The sequence below is a fragment of the Mrakia frigida genome (genome assembly GCF_051309035.1).
Source record: "Mrakia frigida strain ATCC 22029 unplaced genomic scaffold BDY24scaffold_9, whole genome shotgun sequence".
NCBI lineage: Eukaryota > Fungi > Basidiomycota > Tremellomycetes > Cystofilobasidiales > Mrakiaceae > Mrakia > Mrakia frigida.
Genome location: NW_027481272.1, coordinates 255,162 through 274,660, shown reverse-complemented (window position 1 = coordinate 274,660; position 19,499 = coordinate 255,162). Strand labels below are relative to the sequence as shown.

Below are 19,499 nucleotides of genomic sequence, written 5' to 3'. Positions count from 1 at the left end.
TTTTTGAGTTCGAGACAAATTCTTTCGCCTGTAAGCATTTAACGGAGGAACGGATTATCCTCGAGTGGCAGATCGGAAAAGGCCGAGCTTCTCAACCGTTTCGAACCTCGAGCAAAGAGTCAGTCAGAGCTGAAGACGCGTCGAGAAGTTGAGCTCGCTCCCTTTCCCCTTCCTTCCTTCCTTCCTTCCTTCCTTCCTTCGAGTTCGCTCCATCAAACCAAAACGACGGAATTAGAAAGATACTCATGCAGATTCGTTACTCGTCAAGACCTCCCTCCACCGTCCAGCTCTAAATCTCCGTCCTCAAAACATCGACCTTCGTTCGCGTCGAGCTCACTTCGACGCTCCTGCTGGCGAAGGGGACGCTGGTGTTGGGGCTACTCCACTTCCTGTGATGGCTCCGTTCAGGATCTCGTTGATGGAAGATTCCAGGGTGTCGATTCGAGTGGACATCGTCGTCACTGAAGAGAGGGAAGGAAAGGAGAGGAAAGGAGGAGGAGAGAGGGTCAGTTGGGACAAAGGAGAGGAGGACGATGGAGAGAGGAGGATGGAAGGGACGAACTTCGATCCCTTGAGTTTGGAGAAGAAGAAGAGAGGAGATGAAAAGAGAGAAGCTGTAGGTCAGCTCGAGGGCTGTAGGGGGGCGAAGAAAGGGAGAGGGAGGAGGGAAGGAAACAACGAGCTCACAGCACATCCTTCGACGTCTCACTGAACTTGTCCTCAAGCTGACCCAGTAACGAATCGACCTGGATAAGATACGGAAAGTTCCGGTCAGCTTCCGATCCAGCATGACCCGTCGAGGAACCAACAGGACGACAGAGAACTCACAAAAGTCATGAGCTCGACCGGCGAGGATATCTCTCCTACCGTCTTCTCCTTCTCCTTCAGCTTCCCCACTCCTCCCGAAGACGTGCTTTTAGATCCGAGAGAGAGAGCAGATGCGGGTGCGGGTGCTGTGGGAGGGACTTTGGGCTTGGTGGTCATGGACATGGTGGATGCGGGAGTCGGGAGGGGAGGGAGGGAGAGGGAGGGAAGGCGGGGTGGGTGTTCGAGGATGGGTTTTGGAGCACGTCGAAGTTTGGGGAGAAGGCTGTTTCGTAGAGAGCTTGGGGGAGGAGTAGCGAAGCTGAAGAGCTCGAGAAGAAGATGGGCTGAGAGAAGTAGATTCAGACGGGGTGAGGGTGTAGGGGGAAGAGAGAAAACGGTGATGATCGAAGCTGAGGCCATTTCGTTCCCTTCCCTCTCAACGCTTTCATCGACAACCATGGCTCCTCGACAAGAATCTTCCTCCAAGAAGCGCAAAGTGGACGACCCTTCGGACCTAACTACTCCTGAACCTTTGACTCCCACTCGTCTCGCTCAAGCTGTCGACTCTCTTCCTCGACAAGCCTTTCTCGCCCTCCTCTCCTCCCTCAACACTCTCCCTTCCTCCCAACTCGACGAGATCAACCGGAACTTCACCGACTCTCTCAGATCGCTGGATGACGAGTTTGAAATCTACCGTAAGAAGTTGAGCATGAGGATCAAAGAGCAGACGGACGACGGTCGGCTAATGGACGGGCTGGATGGGATTAGCTCGCTCTTCCTACTTTTTCTTCTTCGGTGAAGCATCGACCCCTCGAGGGCCTATACTGACTTTCTTTTCGTTTGCTTACTCTCCAATCTGCAGGCTGAAGTGCTGGGAGAAACAGCTGAGGTCGTCTACAAATGGCTCCACCAGGTCTTTCCCGTCGCCATCGAGCAGAAACGAGAGCTGGCTCTCGCAACCAAGAGTCTCGATCACATGGAGTCCGTCATGAACAGGCTAGAGAGGACTATGGGTGCGTTCGCTCCAACGAAGACTTCATTCTGCTTACTGCTCGCAGTTTCGACTCGATTCGATCCCCCCGACGCCAGCTCAAGGCCTTTCCTCCTTCGCCCTTCGCTCTTTCGTCGCCACAGATGGGACGTCAATGATGGGATGTTGTGCTGGGTAAATCTCTCGAACAAGAGTGCCCTGGAAGTGGCGTATCTCGTTTTGGACGCGAAACCTGACTTCGCTCGACGCGTCTCTCTCGCTTTTTCTCTCTCTACAACCGCCCTCCCTTCTCTGAGCGTTTTTTTTTTTTTCTGATACGATTTGATGCGACCTGCAGAGGAAGGATTACATATCTACTTAATATCGTTCAAGACTCCTAGGCTTCGGAAGGTCAGAACGTCCCAGAAAAGGAAAAGGAGAGACAAGAAACGGTATCTAAGATAGCTCTTTCGTGTTCTTTGTTTGTTCACTTTAATAGTTACATCTCCCTTCTGCTAGTATTCTCCTGTTCTCGGCTCGGGATGCAATGAGGCTCGACTCGAAGCTTGAAAGGAACGAGGAATCGTTCGGACGCGTTTGCTTTTTTCGAGCCTCTCTCTCGAGCTTGCTCTCTCTCCTCAATCGAGGTCAACTCTCTAATAGCAGTTCGATGGGCAGCTGGATCGACCTCCCGCCAGGATGGGTTCACTTTTCTCGGGACCAACTACTGAAGGAGAGTTTGCTGAAAAAAGGAACGAGACAGAGACGAGGCGTTTCGCGTCCCAAGACCTCGATCGCTTCCCTCCCTCTTCGCTTCATGCGCTTTTCTTTTTTGCTGCTACATCTGAAACTACTACTAGAAGGGGATCATAGAAGATTTCTTCCGAAAATATACTCGTGGCATCGTCGCAAAGGAAAGCCGGCCGGTTCTCGCTCTCTCTGCTCTCTCCTACTCCTCCCTCTCCCCTGAATCTGTTAGAAGGCAGCGCTTTTTTGATCGCTTTCCTCCCTCCAACCACCACCGTCTTTCTTCCAAACACCCAATCCACCACAACAACCTCTTCTTCTCCCCAGGAAAATCTTCCCTTCTCCTCCACGTGATCTCGCCTCTCGTCGGTCAAGATGTCGAGATCGTCGGTCGTCAGCTTCAGACTCCTCCTCCTCCCCCTCCTCCTCCTTCTCTTTCTCTCGTGCTCCTCCCCTCTGGTTCAAGCTGCTCCTTACAACGAATCATGGGTCGATTACAATCTCAACACCAACACAGGTTAGTTTGGAGGGTTCTTTCTTGTACTGGGCTCGGAGGATGTTTTGAGGGAAGGGAGGCGAGAGGGAGAGGAGGAAGGCGGGTCTTCGGGTGGGAGCAGATGGAGAGGACAGCTTCGTTCTCCTTCTTTTCTTGGGCCTGAGAGGGTTGAGTTGGGGTCAACTCTAGATGGGAGAGGATGCTCTTAGAAGGAAGATTTTCACCTTCTTCTCCTGCTCTCCCTCTCTTGGGGATTCAGTGAGCGGAAGAAGGGCGTTCGTCGAAGGAACGAGCTCAACGCTTCCCTCCCTTCCTCGTCCTCGCTTCTCTCCTCTCTCGCCTTTCCTTGCGCTTTCCCTCCTTCTCGCCCATCAAATCTCCTCAGAGGAAACTATACATCCCTCTACCTCGATGCTTCATCCCCCTCCATCCCCCTCCCGCATCAGCTGTTCTCCTCCGGAGCCGATGTCGTCGATGAGTTCTGATCCCCTTCCCTCGCGTTCTTTCGTTTTTCTTTCTTTCTACCCTTCAAACAGACCCTTCAGCTGGAGTTATGCAGTACACCACCAAGAAGCTCAGCTCAAACAGCACCCACATGCCCTCACCCGTCAACTGGAGGTGAGGCCTTCGATCAGCTCTCTCCCTTCCCTCGGCCTCCTCGGCTCCATCGAGCTCAACTGACTTTCTTTCCTTTCTTTTCTTGTTCTTTTTCACTCCCTCAGAACCCTGCCCGTCTACGTGGTTCTACTCGACAAGATGCACGATGCTGATCCTGTCAACAACGGTGCGTTTCTTCGCGGTTCCTGGGTGGTCGAAGGGGCGACGACGCGGTGTCTCCCAACGAAGCAGAAGCTCACTCTTCTTCCTTTCCTACAGACTACTTCAAAACTCTCTTCGAGCACGCACCTCAAGAGTGAGTCTGTCTCATCAGCCCTTCTCGCAGCCTTCGAAATCTGAAGCTGCCTCTCCCTAATTCGTCTCTTTACAGCACTCAACTTCGACACGGAGGAGACATCAAAGGACTCGTCCACGATCGATCTCTCGACTACATGGAGTTGATGGGGATCAAGGTTATCTACATCTCAGGTTCCATCACTTTGTGAGCTGCTTCGTCGATCTCGTTCGAGTCCTTTTCATTTCCTCTGACCACCTTTCCTCCCTCCCTCCCTCCCTCTTCGAAACAAAGGAACATGCCCTGGCAAGCCGATGGTTACTCCTCGCTCGATTTCTCGCTCCTCGACCCTCACTGGGGAACTGCACAGGAATGGGCCGACGCTATCCAGAAGATCCACGATCGAGGAATGTGAGCGGAGACGTCTTTCTCGACGCGACGGTCGACGGAGAGCTTTCGAACTGATCCCTACCTTTTCTTTCTTCCTCCAGGTACATCGTCCTCGACTCTACTATCTCGACCATGGGAGATCTCATCGCTATGGAAGGGTGAGTTTCTCTCTCGTCACCTTGTTCTCGACGCGTCGAGGTGAGCGCGAGCTGACGTTCCTTCCTTCTCTCGATTCTCCCAGGTTCGAGAAGACGAGCGCACCTTTCAACATCAACGAGTACAAAGCCGTCTACAAGGAAGGCGACTATCGACCTTACAACCTCACCGAGTACCCAGACTTCAAGATCGGCAACGACATCAACGCGGATTGCGAGCTTCCCGTCTTCTGGGATACCTCGGGAAGGCTCGTCAACGTCGACAAGGGTCCTGGCTGCTTCAACTCCGACTTCGATCAATACGGAGACATGGAAGCCTTCGGAGTTCAGTAAGTCTCGAGTTCTCGGTCGAGGCGAACGACTCGAGCTCATCCTTCGTCTTTCTTCGCCTCCTCCTCTCTCAGTCCCGACTGGCAGCGTCAACTCACCAAGTTCGCCTCCGTTCAAGATCGTCTTCGAGACTTTATCCCCGAGGTCGCCCGCAAGATTGAAGTCTTCCCTTGTTTGATGATCGAGGCTCTCGACATCGATGGAATCCGAATCGACAAGGCGACCCAAGGTGAGTCTCCCAGCTCCTTCTTCCGCCGATTCGAAGCTGATCCTCTTCTCCTCCACTTCTCTTTCTGAAGTCCACGTGGATTTCGCTGTCTCGTGGTCGAATGCTACCAGGTCCTGTGCGAAGAAGCTCGGCAAGGACAACTTCTACATCCCCGGCGAGATCACGGGAGGGGATACCTTCGGAAGTCTCTACATGTGAGCTCCTTCGCTCTCCCATCGTGTTATTGAGTCGTCGCTGATCTTTAATTTTCGTCTGTATCTCGATCAGCGGTCGAGGTCGAACTCCCTTCCAGAACAACAGGACCTTCGAGGAAGCCGTCGCCGCCAAACCTTCGGACTCCGAGATGTACATGCGAGAGGAAGGTCTCACCGGCTACGACTCGACCGCTTTCCACTACTCCTTCTACCGGTCTCTCACTCGAGTCCTTCAGATGGATGGAAACCTCGACGTCGCAGGCGAGTTCACCTCTTCTCCTCTTCCCTTCCAACTCGAGCTCACGTCTTCGTTGCCTTCTTCCTCGCAGATGACATTCCTACCGACTTCGCCGTCGCTTGGAGACAGATCAACATCAACGAGGATCTCATCAACTCTCAGACCGGGAAGTACGACCCTAGGCATTGGGTGAGCCCTCGATTGCGCTCGTCGAAAAGCAGGCGAAGGAGAAACGAGGGAACTGATTCGACGCGTCCTTGCTCCTTCCTTTTTTTTCTCGTCAGATGGGAGTGACCAACCACGACATCTTCCGATGGCCAGCTATGGTGAACGGAACCCAGAAGCAAGCTCTTGGAAACTACGTCGGGATGCTGCTCGTAAGTCGACGAAGGAGAAAAGAGAGGGAGGAAAGAAGAAAGGAGGAACGCGTCGCTGATTCTGTTTTCTTCGCTGCTTCCCTCTTTCTTCAGGTTCCTGGAATTCCCCACGTCTACTACGGAGAAGAACAGGCCATGTATATCCTCGACAACACCGCAGCCAACTACATCTTCGGACGACAGGCGATGACTTCGACGCCTGCCTGGCAGCGACACGGATGCTACAAGCTCGGTTCGACTCAGTACCACAACTTCGAGTACGGGAAGGCTCTCTTTGGGTATGTCTTCTTCTTCCTCGACCGAACACCTCAGTCGAGGTGCGTCAACTGATCGCAATCTCTCGCTCCGACTCTCTTTCTCAGATGCGAAGACTCCTGGAACGCTCTCGACCACTACGATCCTACCTCGCCTGGATTCCGATACCTTCAGAGGATCTTTCAGCTCCGATCTACCTACCCAGCTTTCTTGGATGGATTCCAGGGTGAGTCGAAGCTCGGGGAGAGGAGTCGAGTTGAACGAGAGTCGAGCTCATGACCGACCTTCTTTCCCTCCTCCTCTCCATCAGTCGAAGCCCACTCGAACATCACGTACCGAATTCAGTTCCCAGGATCCAACATCACCCATACCGAGAGTGAGTCGCCTTCATTCTCTATCATCCGCTCGTCCTGACCCTCCGATTGACGCGTCTCTCCCTCTGTTTCCAGTTGGACTTCGATCGAACTCTCGAAGCGCTCTCGTCACCCAGCTTAACGAGGAACAGTTCCTCGGAGAGATGACCGAGAAGGTCTGGATGCTCTGGCACAACGAGAACAAGACGGTCACCTACAAGGCTCAGTGCGGAGACGAGAACGACGACAACTGGATCCGCTCGCCCTTCCCTGGACCCGTCACCGTCAAGAACCTCTTCTACCCTTACGATACTCAGGATCTCACCGCTTCGAAGCTTTCTTTCTTCCTCGACAACAAGGCCCCCTTCCGAGCTTGGTGAGTGCGGAGTTTTGGGTCGAGAGGGTTGCTTGGGTTCAAGTTCGAGGTCGATTGCTGACTTCGACTTCGCTTCCTTCTCCTTCAGTCTCCCCGAGATTACTCTCGAGCCCTTCGGTTTCCGAGCGTACATCCCCGAGGATCTTTGGCTCCCTGGGCCTCCCGTCTTGACCAAGTTCTCCCCAGGCCACGATGCTCGACTTTTGACGATTCCTGGGTCTTCGAACGAAACGAGCTTCGATATCACGTGAGTCTCTCTTTGTCCTTCCCTCATCGATAATCCAGAGACTGACTATCTTGTTTCGATCTCATCCAGCATCGAGTACGATCAGGAGATGGACTGGTGAGCTCAAACCCCCTCGTCTCGTCGCGTCTCATCTCCAGTTCTGATCTTCCTTTGTTTTTTCGCCCTCTTTTTCTCTTCGATCAGCGACGACCTTTCCGAAAACATCAAGATCGAGTTCACTGGAGCACCTGGATCGAAGACCCCGTCCTTCTCCAGAACCAAGGCGAGGTGTGGAAAACTCGAGAACCAGACTCCTCCTCCCGAGCTCGCTGCCGTTCCTCCCTCTGGATGGTCCTGGACTGTTCGTCCTTCTCTTACATTTCAGCACGAGACTTCTGGGAACGAAGCCGACGGGACAGAAGTCGTGACTGACCTTCGTTCTTTTCTTCTCCTCCACAGCAAACCGTTGAAGACGCAGGTGACGGAATCTACGAGTTCGTGATTGGGAACGTCACGACCTTCCGAACCGGAGGATCGACTGGAGTGAGTTGGACTACTTCCGAGCTTTGACGAGGAGAGGAAAGGAGGGAAAGAAGAAGTTTCGAATCGCTGACCTTCGAATCCTCGTCCTCGTCGTTCCCTTCCTCTCCTTCAGGCCAACGCTCGTCTCTTCGTCAGGAAGGGAAAGCTCGACAACCCGATGGTTTGGACTCTTCAAGCCGACTACAGCAAGAACCTTCTCTCGGGATCCTCTGGCTCGTGGAAACTCACGCACGCCGCTGCGGGAGCCGAGTGAGACGCATCTTCCTCTTTCGTTGCTCTCTCGTCTTGGTGGAGAGCTAACGAACATTCTCATCTCCTTCCGATCTGCAGGAAGTTCCGATTCAGTGGTACCTACGGTATTACGTGGTCCGACTGGTCCGACTACGAGGAAACCACCGATCTCAGCGACGTCGTCTTCGACGGGAAGTTTTGGGACGATCAAGTTTGTCGAAGCTCCTCTTTCCGCCCTTCCTTCTCGATCTCAAAGATGACCCTGACTTCCTCCGTCCCTCTTTGTACTTCTCAGCACATCCAAGTTCAGTACTTCCACTCGAGTGCTGGATCAGCAGCGCATCTCGTCCACGCCGACTCTCCCAACTACAAGGGTGGAGAACGACGACTTCCCAAGATCCTTGCACGAGGAGACTTCAACCAGTTTGGGTTCGATCAGGGAATCAAGTCTTCGTTCAAGCAGAAGGGAGATGCTGGAGATTGGGAACTTCCTGTGAGTTTGGTATCGATGAGGCGGGCGGGGAGGGACGAAAAGAAAATGCGTTCTGACCTTCGCTCGGTTCTTCTCGTTCACAGATCAACTACCGATGGCCTTCCTACGTCCAACTGAACGTCTACGGTTTCGACGACTTCTTCTTCGGAGACGCTGATGGAGACGGAGTCTTGGATCGATTGCCTCCCAACTCTCTCAGTGAGCTTTTCGATCCGTGCACCGTCGTTCCTTCGTCTTCCGAAAACTGATCTCCTCGATCCTCTTGTTTCTCTCTCAAGCCTACAACTACCTCAACATGACTGCTCCTCCGGCCAACAAGCTCGCCTGGACTCTCAGCGTCAACGACAGAACGGGAGAATGGCGACTCACACCTCGAGGACATCGAGTTATTTCGATCATCATCTTCTTCCTCCTGCTCGTCATCCCTCCCTCTACGGCTCTCATCACCGCCAACCTCTACAAGAGACGATTCTACGCTATCAAGGTTCGTTTTGGATCATCCTTTGACCTCTTCGTCCCCTCTTTCTGACCTCTCTTCGTCGCTCCCTCTTCGTCGTTCTCCAGATCAACAAGTACGGAGTCAAAGCTGGCAAGGAGAGTCTCAAGGATGACGAAGGTCGATTGGCTTCTGGACAGAAGATCATCGGATGGCCCGAGGACGTCAACAAGAGGAGGAAAGTCCTGATTGCCACTTTGGAGTACGAGATAATGGACTGGAAGATCAAGGTCAAGATCGGAGGACTGGGAGTAATGTCAAAACTAATGGGAACGGCAATGACAGACACCGATTTGGTAGGTATATAGGAGCGAAATCCTTCTCTTCTCTTCTCGCTCTCCCTCTCCCTTTCGACTCGAACGCTGACCTCTTCTTTCTTTCCTCTGCTTCCGATCAGGTCTGGGTCATTCCCAAGGTCGGAGGAGTCGACTACCCTCTTGCTGAACCCACGGAACCTATCGAGGTCATTATCTTCGGAGAGCCATACCTCATCGAGTGCGAGATCCACGTCGTTCGTCGCTTTCGCTCTTCCGTCGCCTCGTCTCTTTCCTGCCTGAGCTGACGGCACTCTTTGTTTCTACCAGTACCAAAACATCACCTACTACATCCTCGACTCACCCGTCTTCCGAGCTCAGACTAAATCCGATCCCTGTCAGTCTCAGTCTCCGAACGAGACGATCTCCTCTTCCCGTCCTCACCTCTCATTCCTCTTTTTTCACAGACCCTGCTCGAATGGACGATCTCTCTTCTGCCGTCTTCTACTCGACCTGGAACCAAGCCATCGCCGAGGTCATTCGAAGGAACCCAATCATCGACATCGTGAGTCTCTCTCGCCTCTTCCAACGACGCGTCGAACCGAGAGCTAACGTGTCTCGAACTGTCTTCTTCTCCAGTACCACATCAACGACTACCACGGAACTCTTGCTCCTCTCTACCTCCTTCCCAAGGTCTTCCCTACCTGCCTCTCGCTCCACAACGCCGAGTTCCAAGGTCTCTGGCCTCTCAGGTTCGTGATTTCTTTTCCATCACTCACTCGTCTCGAGTACAAGCTCATCCCTTTTTCTCCTAACACAGGAACAAGGACGAAATGAACGAGGTTTGCGCCGCCTTCAACCTCCCGAAGGAGGTCACGACGAAGGTGAGTCTTCGTCTTCTCGTTGTCTCCCTCCGACTCGACGCGTCTCCCTCGACCTGACTTCGTCTTCTTTCCCTCCTTTTCACAGTTTGTCCAGTACGGAAATACATTTAATTTACTCCATGCTGGTGCAGCCTTCATCGCCGCTCACCAGAAGTCGATCGGAGTCGCTGGAGTCTCGGACAAGTACGGAAAGAGATCTTGGGCTCGATATCCTGCTCTCTGGGTGCTCAAGCAGATCGATTCGCTTCCCAACCCTGGTTCGTCGCGTTTCCTTCGTCGTTTCGACCTTCCCTTGAACGTCGCTAAACTCTCATACATCTTTCTCCAGATCCCGATGATATCGAAGCTCTCGACAAGCAGGTCGCCGACGTCAAGCATATCGAGATCGACGAGGTTGCTGAGGCGAAGTGAGCCTGTCTTCTCGTTCCAAATCGTTCTTCCACCAACTAATGGCCTGATCGTCGCCTCCTTCTTCTCTTCAGACGACCTGCTCTCAAGAGACAAGCTCAGGAGTGGGCCAACATCGAACTCGACCCCAAGGCTCAGCTTTTCGTCTTCGTCGGTCGATGGGTGCGTCCCCTCGTTCCTTTTTTTTAACGAAGAGCCTCCTTCTCATGCTGACCTTGCTTCTCGTTTCACTCTCACTCTCACAGAGTAAGCAGAAAGGAGTCGATATCATCGCCGACGTCTTCCCTGCCCTCCTGGAAAAGAACAAGGCCATTCAACTCATCGCCGTCGGACCTGTCATCGATCTTTACGGACGATTTGCCGCCGAGAAGCTCGCTCGACTCATGGAGATGTACCCCAAGCAAGTCTTCTCGAAACCCGAGTTCACGTCGCTCCCTCCCTACCTCTTCAGTGGAGCCGATTTCGCCTTGATCCCCTCTCGAGACGAGCCTTTCGGATTGGTCGCCGTCGAGTTCGGAAGGAAGGGGGCTCTCGGAGTTGGAGCACGACTCGGAGGTCTTGGTCTCATGCCTGGTTGGTGGTTCCCTGTCGAGTCGACGAGGTGAGTTGGAGGAGGAAAGACGAGACGCGTCGAGGGCCGAGCTGACCTTCGTTTCGCATCTTCTTCAGTACTTCGCACATGATCTCGCAGCTTCTGAAGACGATCGTGAGTCGAAACTCTCTCTTCTCCTCTATCACTTTTCGAACGAGTGCTGAACTCGGTTTCTTTTTTCGACAGAAACTCGCCTTGAAATCGACCGAGAAGGAGAGAGCCGTCCTCCGAGCTCGATCTGCCGTTCAGCGATTCCCCGTCATCGAGTGGAGAGGACGAATCGAAGTTTTCCAGAAGAAAGCTATCCGAGCTTCGAGGAAGGGAGCTGGAACTCATGCCTAGTTCGTTCTGAGTCTCCTTCTTCCTGACCCCTCGACCACGTCGCTGACCTTCGTCTCTCTCCTCCGTCCCACAGCGACTACTCCGACTACGTGCCTCCTTCCGCTCCTGCTCCCGATCGACAGTACGGAGACTTGATGAGGATTGAGAGAATCGATTGGTCCAAGCGACCTCCCATGGGTGAGCATCTCGATCCTCCTTTCTTCGAACCTCACCGTTGAGCTGACCTCCCCGATTCTTCTTCCCTTTCAGATCAACCTCAAGCTGATTACGGCCGAGATGGATCCGGTTCTGGTAGTGCCCCAGCAGTTCTGGATCCCTACGATCCCAACTCTCGAGACGAAGAAGGTCATCCGGACGCGAGGAGGTTCGGAGACAACGTGAGTTGGTTCGACTCGACCTCTGTCAAGACGCCTGGTTGACCCGATCTTCTTGTTCGCAGGGATCTGCCTTCGGATCTCCGTCTGCTTCCGAGTACAACGACTCGCCTTACTTCGACGAAGATGGACACCCTCGAAACCCTACTCGAATGGCCGCCGACGAGTATGGAAACCTCCCTCGTTCTTCTTCCGACGAGTTGGATCCGTCGTACGCCAACTTCTTGGACTCGGCTAATCGGTAAGTTCGCTATCTTGACGTAGAAACTTCTAACGACCTACTGATACTGCCTGCTCTTTCATTCTCAGACAAATCGCTCGACAAGCAGGCAAAACTCAAGATCCGTTCTTCCAGTCCAACGCGTCGAGATCTTCGTTGGTCGACGACGGAGGCGCCCTCGCTGCTCCCAGCAGGCCCTTCACTCATCATTCTCGCATCTCCTCCGGATCTTCCATCTCTTCCATCGTCGACGAGCACGGGTCTTCGTCTCCCCTCAACAAGGCGATGGAGACGGTGCGTCCCGATCTTGCTGGTCTCTCGTCCTCTTTCGAACACGAACCTGACTTTCTCTTTCCTCCCACCGCCTCTTACTTGCTTTCCTCTTCCTTTCAGTTCACCGATGCTAATGGTGCAGTCAGTGGAGACTTCGTTCAGAAGCTCAAGAATCTCAACTCAGACAACTCGAAGGGAGATCTCTGCATCGAGAAGTGTGAGTTCCTCTGTTTCCTCGAGTTCGTTACTCGCTCCGAGAGTCTTCAACACTGCAAAAGTGTCGCACCTAACTGACCTGCCCCTTTTTCGTTGTGCATACAGACCTCGAGAAGGCCGAGAAGGCTCACTTCGTCGTCTTGAAGAAGGAGCGGATTGAGTCCTCGAAGGCGTCTGGATACGGAGGAAGCTCGATCTACACCAAGGACGAGGACGACGACGACAATCTCATGCCAGATATCCCTCTTACGAGTCAGTGCTTTCCCTTTCTCGTTCCTTTCTCGGGTTCTTCGCGTTCGAGGCGAATCACGCGTCGACGCTCTGTTTCTGACTTCCTCTTCTTCCTCGTATCTGTAGGGATGCAAATCTTCATGGGTCGCCAAATTGGAGAATGGCCCTTGTACTCCATCGTGATGTCTGTCGGGTGCGTTCCACCTCCGTGCATCTCGAATTCCTTCTGAACCGAAACTGATCAATCTGCTCTTCACTTCGATTTAGTCAACTCCTCTCCGCAACGGCTTTCCAGCTCGTTCTTCTCTCCGGAACCGCTACTCAACTCGATCTTGATCTCTACGTCATCGGTGCCATCTTCTTCGTTGCCAGCATCAGTTGGTGGTGAGCCTTCCATTTCTCGTCTACTCGAATTCGAGACGCGTCGCTGATCTCTTCACTCTTCTTCGTTCCCCCGTCAGGGCTCTCTTCCGACTGAAACCCGCTGTCGTTGGTCTTGCCTTCCCCTGGATCTTGTACGTTGATTTATCTTTTCTCTCAAAACATACTCTGGCTGAGCTCTCGTTTCTCTCGTTTCTCCTCAGCTTCGCCCTCGCCTTCTTGTTGATCGGTCTTCCCTCCCTCAAAGGTCCTTTCACGAAAGTTCAAAGTGAAATAACTGGAGCGGCAACCTGGTGCTACGCTATCGCTTCCGCAGCTGGATTCCTGTTCTTTGGGATGAACTTCGGAGAGGAAGCGGGAGCGACGACGGAGAGTTGGATCTTCCGAGCTTGCGTCGTTCAAGGGCTGCAACAGTGCTGGACTGTAAGTCTATTTTTCATCTCTCTTTCCTCTTCAAATGAGCAGTGCTGAATCCTTCTTCATCTTGACTTCCAGGCCGCTCTGTGGTGGTGAGTCTTGCTGTCCCGTCGATCGACCTCGAGAAAACCCTGAGACGCGTCGCTGACCGCCTCGGTTCGTGCTCTCTTCCTCTTTTCGCCGTCGCGAACCTTATCAGGTGGGGTTCGACCTTCCTTACCAAGAATTTCGAGGACTACGTCGCACCGCTTGCCATCCTAATCATTACATGGCCCATCGCCATCGTCTCTGCGCTCTTCTTCGTTTCCATGTGGTGGGGACTCCCTCAGTACTACCTTCAGGTGAGTTCATCGATATCTCGTGATCCCACCAGACTCGTTCGAGAGGAACGGTGGGGAAGAAGAGGAGGAGAGAGGGGAAGGAGTCGAGGGAGGCACGACCGTCCTGACCACCTTCTTTTTCGCAGGCTCCTCCTACGGTACCGCACTTCTACGCTACGCTGTTCAGGAGGAACGTCGTTAAATGGTTCCTCGTCGCTGAAGTTCTACGAGGTTCGTAACCGACACATCTCTTTATTCGTGCCTCGACGACTCTCCCTCGTCGTGCGTCTTGAGAGCTTACTGACCTTCACCCGATCTCACTGTTCTCAACAGACTTCTGGCTTGCGCCCCCATACGGAAGAAACTGGAAGTTCTTCTGGTCGAACTCGGTCCAGATCCCGCTCTACCAATCTGCGATCCTCGTTGTGGTCTTCTTCGTTTTCCTCTGGATCGCCGTACTCGCTGTTCTCACGAGTGAGTGTGCTTCCAATCTCCCCCTGTTCGGAGTTCTCACTGACAGTCCTTCGATTTCGCAGGATTCGCCAAGGTTCATTCCTGGCTGTTGCCGGTTTTCGCTATCGGACTTGGAGCTCCCCGCTGGTTCGTAGCAATTCTTTGCGACTCTGCACCGATTTGCTACCTTCTCTGACGTCTTTCGATTCGTCGTTCCTTTCTACAGGTGTCAGATGCTCTGGGGAGTCAGTGGTATCGGTACGTTGACGCGTTCGACTCGAAGAAGCCTCGATCTTTCACCCTCGCCGACCTCTCTTCTCTTTCTTTTTGTCCTGCAAAGGTTACAACATCACGTGGGCAGGAAAAGTCGGTCCTTATTTGAGTAGTTGCCTCTGGCTCTATCTCGGAGTACTCGATAACATCCAGGGAGTTGGTCTCGGAATGCTTCTGCTTCAGGTTCGTGCCTGCTTCTGCTTCCTTTCTTCTTTCCCTTCCCTGCCCTCTGTCCTGTTCGCTCCCCCCCAAAGCTAGATCATTGACCTTCCTTTGCATTTCTTCCCTCAGACCTTGAGTCGATTCCATGGTGCGTTTGGAACTCGTCTTTCCGTCGAACTCCGAGCGAGAGCGCGTCGCTGATCGATCCTCCTCTTCTTTCCTCCAGTCTGCGCCGCCATCTTCTTCTGCCAGTGCCTCGGAGCCCTAGTCGTCATGCTTGCCAGACTAATCAGTCCAGGAAGGGTTCGTTCGATCGCTCCGATAATCTCGTCCCTTGACTTCACGGCTGACCTGCGCATTTCTGCGACGAAAAACAGCTCGGACCCTCGACGATCTTCCCCGACTTCGCACTCTGGGACATGGCCTACGACGGCCTATCCAAGCTGCCTCTCATCTATCCTCTCTTCTGGATCTGCCTCCTCTGCCAGATCGCCATCGTCGTCGGGTGAGTCGACACGTTTGCCTTTTTTTCGTCCGTCGACTCGACGCGTCTCTGCCCTTCGTCTTCGATCGCTCCCAAGCTGACCTCACCTCTTTACTCTCTTCCTTCTCAACTCAGCTATCTCTGGATCTTCCGAAAGGAGCAGCTCACCAAGCCCTAGTAGTCGTTTCCTTCGTTCGTGTTTTGGGTCGCCGTCCTTATGTTTTTTTTGGTTTCTCGTTTCTTTGCTGCTAGTCTAGCTTTTTTTTCGTTCTCGTTCACGATTTCTCTCTACATATTTCTCTCGACACAGATCTTCTTTCGTCGCAGCTCCGAACGACGCGTCGTTGACCTCCACCTTTTCCTCCCCTTCCTTCTTCGCCTTTCCCCCATCGTCCCATGGTAGGAGAGAAGGGAGGAGAACGTATACATATGTGCGAAAAACGAAAGAACGAGAAAGACTACCGAACGTGAAAACGAAGCTAAGCTAAGAAACAGAGAAACGCACACTCGAGCGCAGAGACGAAGACCGACCGAAACGAAGTAGAAAACACAGGACGAAACGAAACGAAGGAGCTAGACGTACTCGTGAGTTATGAAAAAGGAACGGCAATGAAGAAAGAAAGAAAGGTACTGGCTACATCAAAACCGAAACGAAACCGAACCCTCAACTCGACGGTCCCTACTTCCCTCCCCCGCTACTCTGACTCATCTTCCTCCTCCCTCCGAACCCACCCCCTCCCACCCCTCCGTTCCCCAAACTCAAGCTCGCAAAACTACTCGGGAAGAGCGGGCTCCCAGGTCCTCTCTCATACCTCGGATCTCCATGGATATGTCTCCCTCCGTACGACGCGTCGTCCAACGAAGGCGTGTAGGACGAACCTCCGGTGGCCATGGTGGGTGAGAGGGGAGGCGCGTGGTAGGAGGCTTGGGTGTTGGGCGAGGAGGAGAGGATGGAGATCCCTACGAAGGATTTGGTGCGTGATTTTTGGGAGGAGGAAGGGGAGGAGGGAGGGTGGATGGTGGATCGTTCGGGCGAGGGTGATTTGGAGTCGTTGGTGGTGTTGGGATGATTGGGGTTGTTGCGAAGGAGGGAACGAGTTCGTCCGAGGGGTGACGAGCGAGATGAGTTGGACGAGGTGGTTTGCAAGGGAGGGAGGACTCGAGATTCGGAGTTGGGAGCAGGAGCGACGGGAGAGGAGGGAGTTGGCGTTTTGGTTGGTGCGTGGAAGGAGAACGACGAACGAGGTGTAAGATCGGCATCCGGGGTGGCTGCAGTGGTACGAATCGTTGGGTTGATGTGGAACGAAGCCATGGAAGTTTGCATCGCCTTGTCGTCGTCCGTCGAGGTTTGACGACTGGGAGGAGGGGACTCGTCCTCGGCTGCTTCTCCTATGGATTCCATCCCCAGCCCAAGAGCTGTTCCGTCTCCTCGACCTCCTCCTCCAGCGAGGTAAGCCAGCTGAGGGAGTCCTCCGTCCGCACTCGACTCGGGAGAGAAGTTCCCAGCGATGGATCCGATCCCGTCGTCCGACGAACGTCCTCCTTGATCGCTGTTGGATCCTCCGCCGACGCGTGCTCCTCCTGGCGTACCGCTCAGCAAGTTCTCCTCCGACAAAGGAACTCCCTCTCCTTCGACGAGTCCCTCGATGAAGATCCTTCCTCCCTCCGCGTCCTCCTCTCCTCCTCCGTACCCCAACGAGCTCATGCCTTCGGGAAGACTCTCTCCAACGAGATGAACCTCCCCATCTTCATCCTCATCGTCCTCGTCAATCCCCAAACATCCCTTCAGCTTCTCCCACAACGGCTCGCTCCTCGGCTTGAGCGCCTTCCTGATGAGTCTCGCCCACTGAGCGTCGGGAAGCTCGGTTCGATCGGCTGATCCGAGAACGGAAGCGAGGTCGGCGTACGTCCAGGTCGAAGGATCGGGTTTGGATTTCCAAGGAGCCTCGGACGAGGAAGTAGACGAGTTGTGGAAGTTGAGTTCGATGAGTTTGAAGAGGGATCGATTGGATTCCATGAGCCCCTTGACCTCCTCGGGTCTGTCGTCGAACGGAAGGAGAACCTCGTCCTCCATGGGGACGAACTCGACGGGTTCCATCTCCTGAGCTCCTCCAGCGACCGAGACGGACGATCCTCCCGCGTCGTGGTTGACTTGAGCGGTCTCTCGAGCGAGATCGACGACCTCCCTCGGAGTGAGCTCTTTGGCTTCCTCTCGACCGGCGTGAGCGTGCCCTGCCGAGTGGGAGTGGGAGTGATGGGACGTTCGACGAGGGAAGGTATTGGAGTGGTGAAGGGAGGAGGAGGAACTCTCGTTGGGAGGAGTTCCAGGAGGAACTGGGGACGAAGAGGAAGGGGAGGACGCGCCGCCGAAGGTTGAGAAGGCGAAGGAGAGACGCTGGGATCCTCCTGGGCTTCCTCCGAGGTTGGGAGAGGAGGAAGTCATGGGCGAGAGCATTGCTTGGGGAGCAGCTCCAGAGGAAGATCGTCTGAAAGGAAAAGAGGAGAAGGTCGAAAACGGGATAAGAATCAGTTTCGAGCGGTGCAAAAGGACGACGAGATGGGACTCTGAGAGACTCACCTTCGATGCCCTCCTCCATCCGATCCATGCGAAGAACTACCCGACCTCTCTCTTCCAGCAGCACCTCCCAAGGGAGCTCGAACGATCGTCAACCTGCTCATCCCAGGTCCTCTCCCTCCCAACTCAAGCGTCGCCGCTCCTCCCGTTGGTGAGCCAGGGATGGGCGAATGGCTGACCATCGAAGCTCTCCTTCCTGGTGAAAGTGGGTTGGCCTTGGAAAGATGAGGTTGGAGGGAGGAACCGAGGGAGGGAGTAGGGGAAGCGACGAGTCGTTGTTGAGCTGCGAGGGCAGGGGAGGTGAGAGGAACGGTGGGAGGAGGTAAAGGATGGAGGAGGGAAGCCGAGTAGGAGGAGCCGCCCTGGATGAGAAAGAAGGAAGGAAGAAGGTGAATGTTAGTACGAGAGTGTGAAGAAGTGAAGGGAGGGAAGTGTGAGAAAAATTGCCAGAAGAAGAAGGAACAGGAAGCCAAGGAAGGGGCGAACAGCTCCGAAGGCGATCCGATAAGGAGGGAAGCTCTGTTCTCTCGAGGAAAACCTTCTCGCCCCAGAGAACGACCTCCTCTCCTCCCTCCCAGTACATAGAAGCTGCCCGCTCTTCGTCCTCGTTCGATCTCTCCTCGCTATGAGGAGAGAGAGAGAGGGTCATCGTCATGGAGCGGGTAGCGCAGCCTCCCTCCTCCCGCTCCCTCCCATCTCCCCTTCTCTGCTCCTCTCTGAAGCATGAAAGTGTACTCCAGTGAGGCGAGAGGCGGGGAGAAGCGAGAAAGATGGATGTATGCGCCTGAAAAGTGACGAGGAAAGGAGTCGTCGTGGGATGATGAGCTCCCTTCCCTCCCTCGCCTAGCCCCACCTCTCCTCCCTCCCTCCCTCCCTCGATGCCTCCACCCATGGGCTGCTCCCTCTCCCTGCTCTCTAAACCTGAGCACACACTCTCTTGTATCTCGACAAAGAAATAATCGAGGACTCGGTACTCACATCGACCGAACTCTCACTCCTCGTATCGAGCGCACTATCGTCCGGAGCAGGCAATCGCTCAGGAGGAGGCAGGATGTTGAGCTTGGAAAGAAGCGAAGGAAGAGGAAGCTAGGAAAGGCGAGGAACAGTAAGAGAAGAAGAAGAGTGAGCGTCCATCATCTTCGAGGTCGTCGGTCGCTCAGGAACGAGAGGGCAAAGGCAGAAGAGGGGAAGCGAGGAGGAGGGAGGGAGAGATGGAGCCGAAAGAGAAGAGGGACACAGGAGACTGACCTGCTTTGGATGAGCGTTCGCCTTCCTCCAGTCTTCGATAGAGTTGCTCATGGTGTTTGACTGGCTTGGGAGAAGAGAGAGAGAGATGAGAAAGGGAGAGAGAGGGGAGGAGGAGAGGATGATGGACGGGAGGAAGGAAGGAACCACTTCGAGCTCGACGACTCCTCTTCCTGGCCCTTCCCCCCGCCCACCAACCCACGTCATTCGAACGAGATTATTTTTTTGATTCGTTTTCCCTTCTCCCAGAGAGATTTTCTCTTCTGGTAATCTACGCACACATACGGAAATTTTCACTCGAGCGAACGAAGGAAAACTTGGAAGGAGAAGAGAAAGAGAGGGAGAGCCGAGCTCGACGCGTTGTCTCCTCTCCTTTCCCATCCTCCCTTGTCGTACTAAAGTCAACCCTCGCTCAATCTTCTACAGGGACGTCAGAGTTTTTTTTCTTTCTTTCTTTCTCTCGGTCTGTCACATCTCCCGTCCTCTCCCTCTCCTCTCTCTCTCCTCTACCTCTCCTCTCATCTCCTTTCCATCTCTCCCTCTCCGCTGCAATTCCCTTCGTATCACATTTCCCAACTAAAGATCGCAAACCACCAA

At 53.9% G+C, this 19,499-nt stretch overlaps 3 protein-coding genes across 3 annotated transcripts; 1 reads left to right on the top strand and 2 right to left on the bottom strand.

The window, feature by feature from the left end:
- Positions 1 to 206: 206 nt before the first annotated feature.
- Positions 207 to 1,030, bottom strand: BDY24DRAFT_383504 (heat shock factor-binding 1 family protein). Its single transcript, XM_076639675.1, has 4 exons — positions 829 to 1,030; positions 688 to 746; positions 563 to 570; positions 207 to 461 (listed from the first exon to the last, which is right to left on the bottom strand). Exons 1-4 carry the CDS (start codon positions 988 to 990, stop codon positions 334 to 336), a joined length of 357 nt encoding a protein of 118 aa, XP_076498203.1. The 5' UTR covers positions 991 to 1,030; the 3' UTR covers positions 207 to 333.
- A 1,869-nt stretch (positions 1,031 to 2,899) lies between these two features.
- On the top strand, positions 2,900 to 15,260 carry BDY24DRAFT_433914 (putative alpha-glucan synthase; the record flags this gene model as incomplete). Its single annotated transcript, XM_076644135.1, has 59 exons — positions 2,900 to 3,041; positions 3,557 to 3,638; positions 3,743 to 3,804; positions 3,897 to 3,933; positions 4,009 to 4,119; positions 4,207 to 4,323; positions 4,404 to 4,460; positions 4,544 to 4,786; positions 4,862 to 5,016; positions 5,087 to 5,210; positions 5,284 to 5,471; positions 5,540 to 5,637; positions 5,733 to 5,825; positions 5,919 to 6,142; positions 6,188 to 6,306; positions 6,391 to 6,456; positions 6,530 to 6,809; positions 6,898 to 7,056; positions 7,126 to 7,152; positions 7,240 to 7,396; positions 7,495 to 7,578; positions 7,691 to 7,827; positions 7,909 to 8,020; positions 8,105 to 8,302; positions 8,386 to 8,500; positions 8,581 to 8,786; positions 8,867 to 9,094; positions 9,196 to 9,309; positions 9,383 to 9,449; positions 9,520 to 9,617; positions 9,692 to 9,804; positions 9,873 to 9,936; positions 10,022 to 10,193; positions 10,265 to 10,343; positions 10,419 to 10,506; positions 10,590 to 10,945; positions 11,014 to 11,050; positions 11,123 to 11,277; positions 11,352 to 11,455; positions 11,528 to 11,655; positions 11,718 to 11,893; positions 11,962 to 12,166; positions 12,266 to 12,362; positions 12,467 to 12,613; positions 12,719 to 12,785; positions 12,860 to 12,976; positions 13,054 to 13,107; positions 13,177 to 13,396; positions 13,469 to 13,482; positions 13,590 to 13,731; positions 13,857 to 13,941; positions 14,044 to 14,184; positions 14,247 to 14,310; positions 14,390 to 14,421; positions 14,504 to 14,619; positions 14,728 to 14,746; positions 14,825 to 14,901; positions 14,976 to 15,103; positions 15,218 to 15,260. 59 exons carry the CDS (start codon positions 2,900 to 2,902, stop codon positions 15,258 to 15,260), a joined length of 7,140 nt encoding a protein of 2,379 aa, XP_076498202.1.
- A 2,336-nt stretch (positions 15,261 to 17,596) lies between these two features.
- BDY24DRAFT_281182 (uncharacterized protein) lies at positions 17,597 to 19,395 on the bottom strand. The gene is made up of 3 exons (XM_076636974.1): positions 18,906 to 19,395; positions 18,636 to 18,743; positions 17,597 to 18,441 (listed from the first exon to the last, which is right to left on the bottom strand). Exons 1-3 carry the CDS (start codon positions 19,281 to 19,283, stop codon positions 17,758 to 17,760), a joined length of 1,170 nt encoding a protein of 389 aa, XP_076498201.1. The 5' UTR covers positions 19,284 to 19,395; the 3' UTR covers positions 17,597 to 17,757.
- Positions 19,396 to 19,499: the final 104 nt, after the last annotated feature.

Bases quoted from the DNA above. Each gene is read 5' to 3' on its own strand.
- BDY24DRAFT_383504 (XM_076639675.1), bottom strand. From the start codon at position 990: ATGTCCATGACCACCAAGCCCAAAGTCCCTCCCACAGCACCCGCACCC. The intron at 747-828 runs GTGAGTTCTCTG...TATCTTATCCAG, and splicing joins CGGTCGAGCTCATGACTTTT to GTCGATTCGTTACTGGGTCA.
- BDY24DRAFT_281182 (XM_076636974.1), bottom strand. From the start codon at position 19,283: ATGGGAAAGGAGAGGAGACAACGCGTCGAGCTCGGCTCTCCCTCTCTT. The intron at 18,744-18,905 runs GTCAGTCTCCTG...CGCCTTTCCTAG, and splicing joins CGAACGCTCATCCAAAGCAG to CTTCCTCTTCCTTCGCTTCT. The intron at 18,442-18,635 runs GTGAGTACCGAG...GTCACTTTTCAG, and splicing joins GGAGTGAGAGTTCGGTCGAT to GCGCATACATCCATCTTTCT.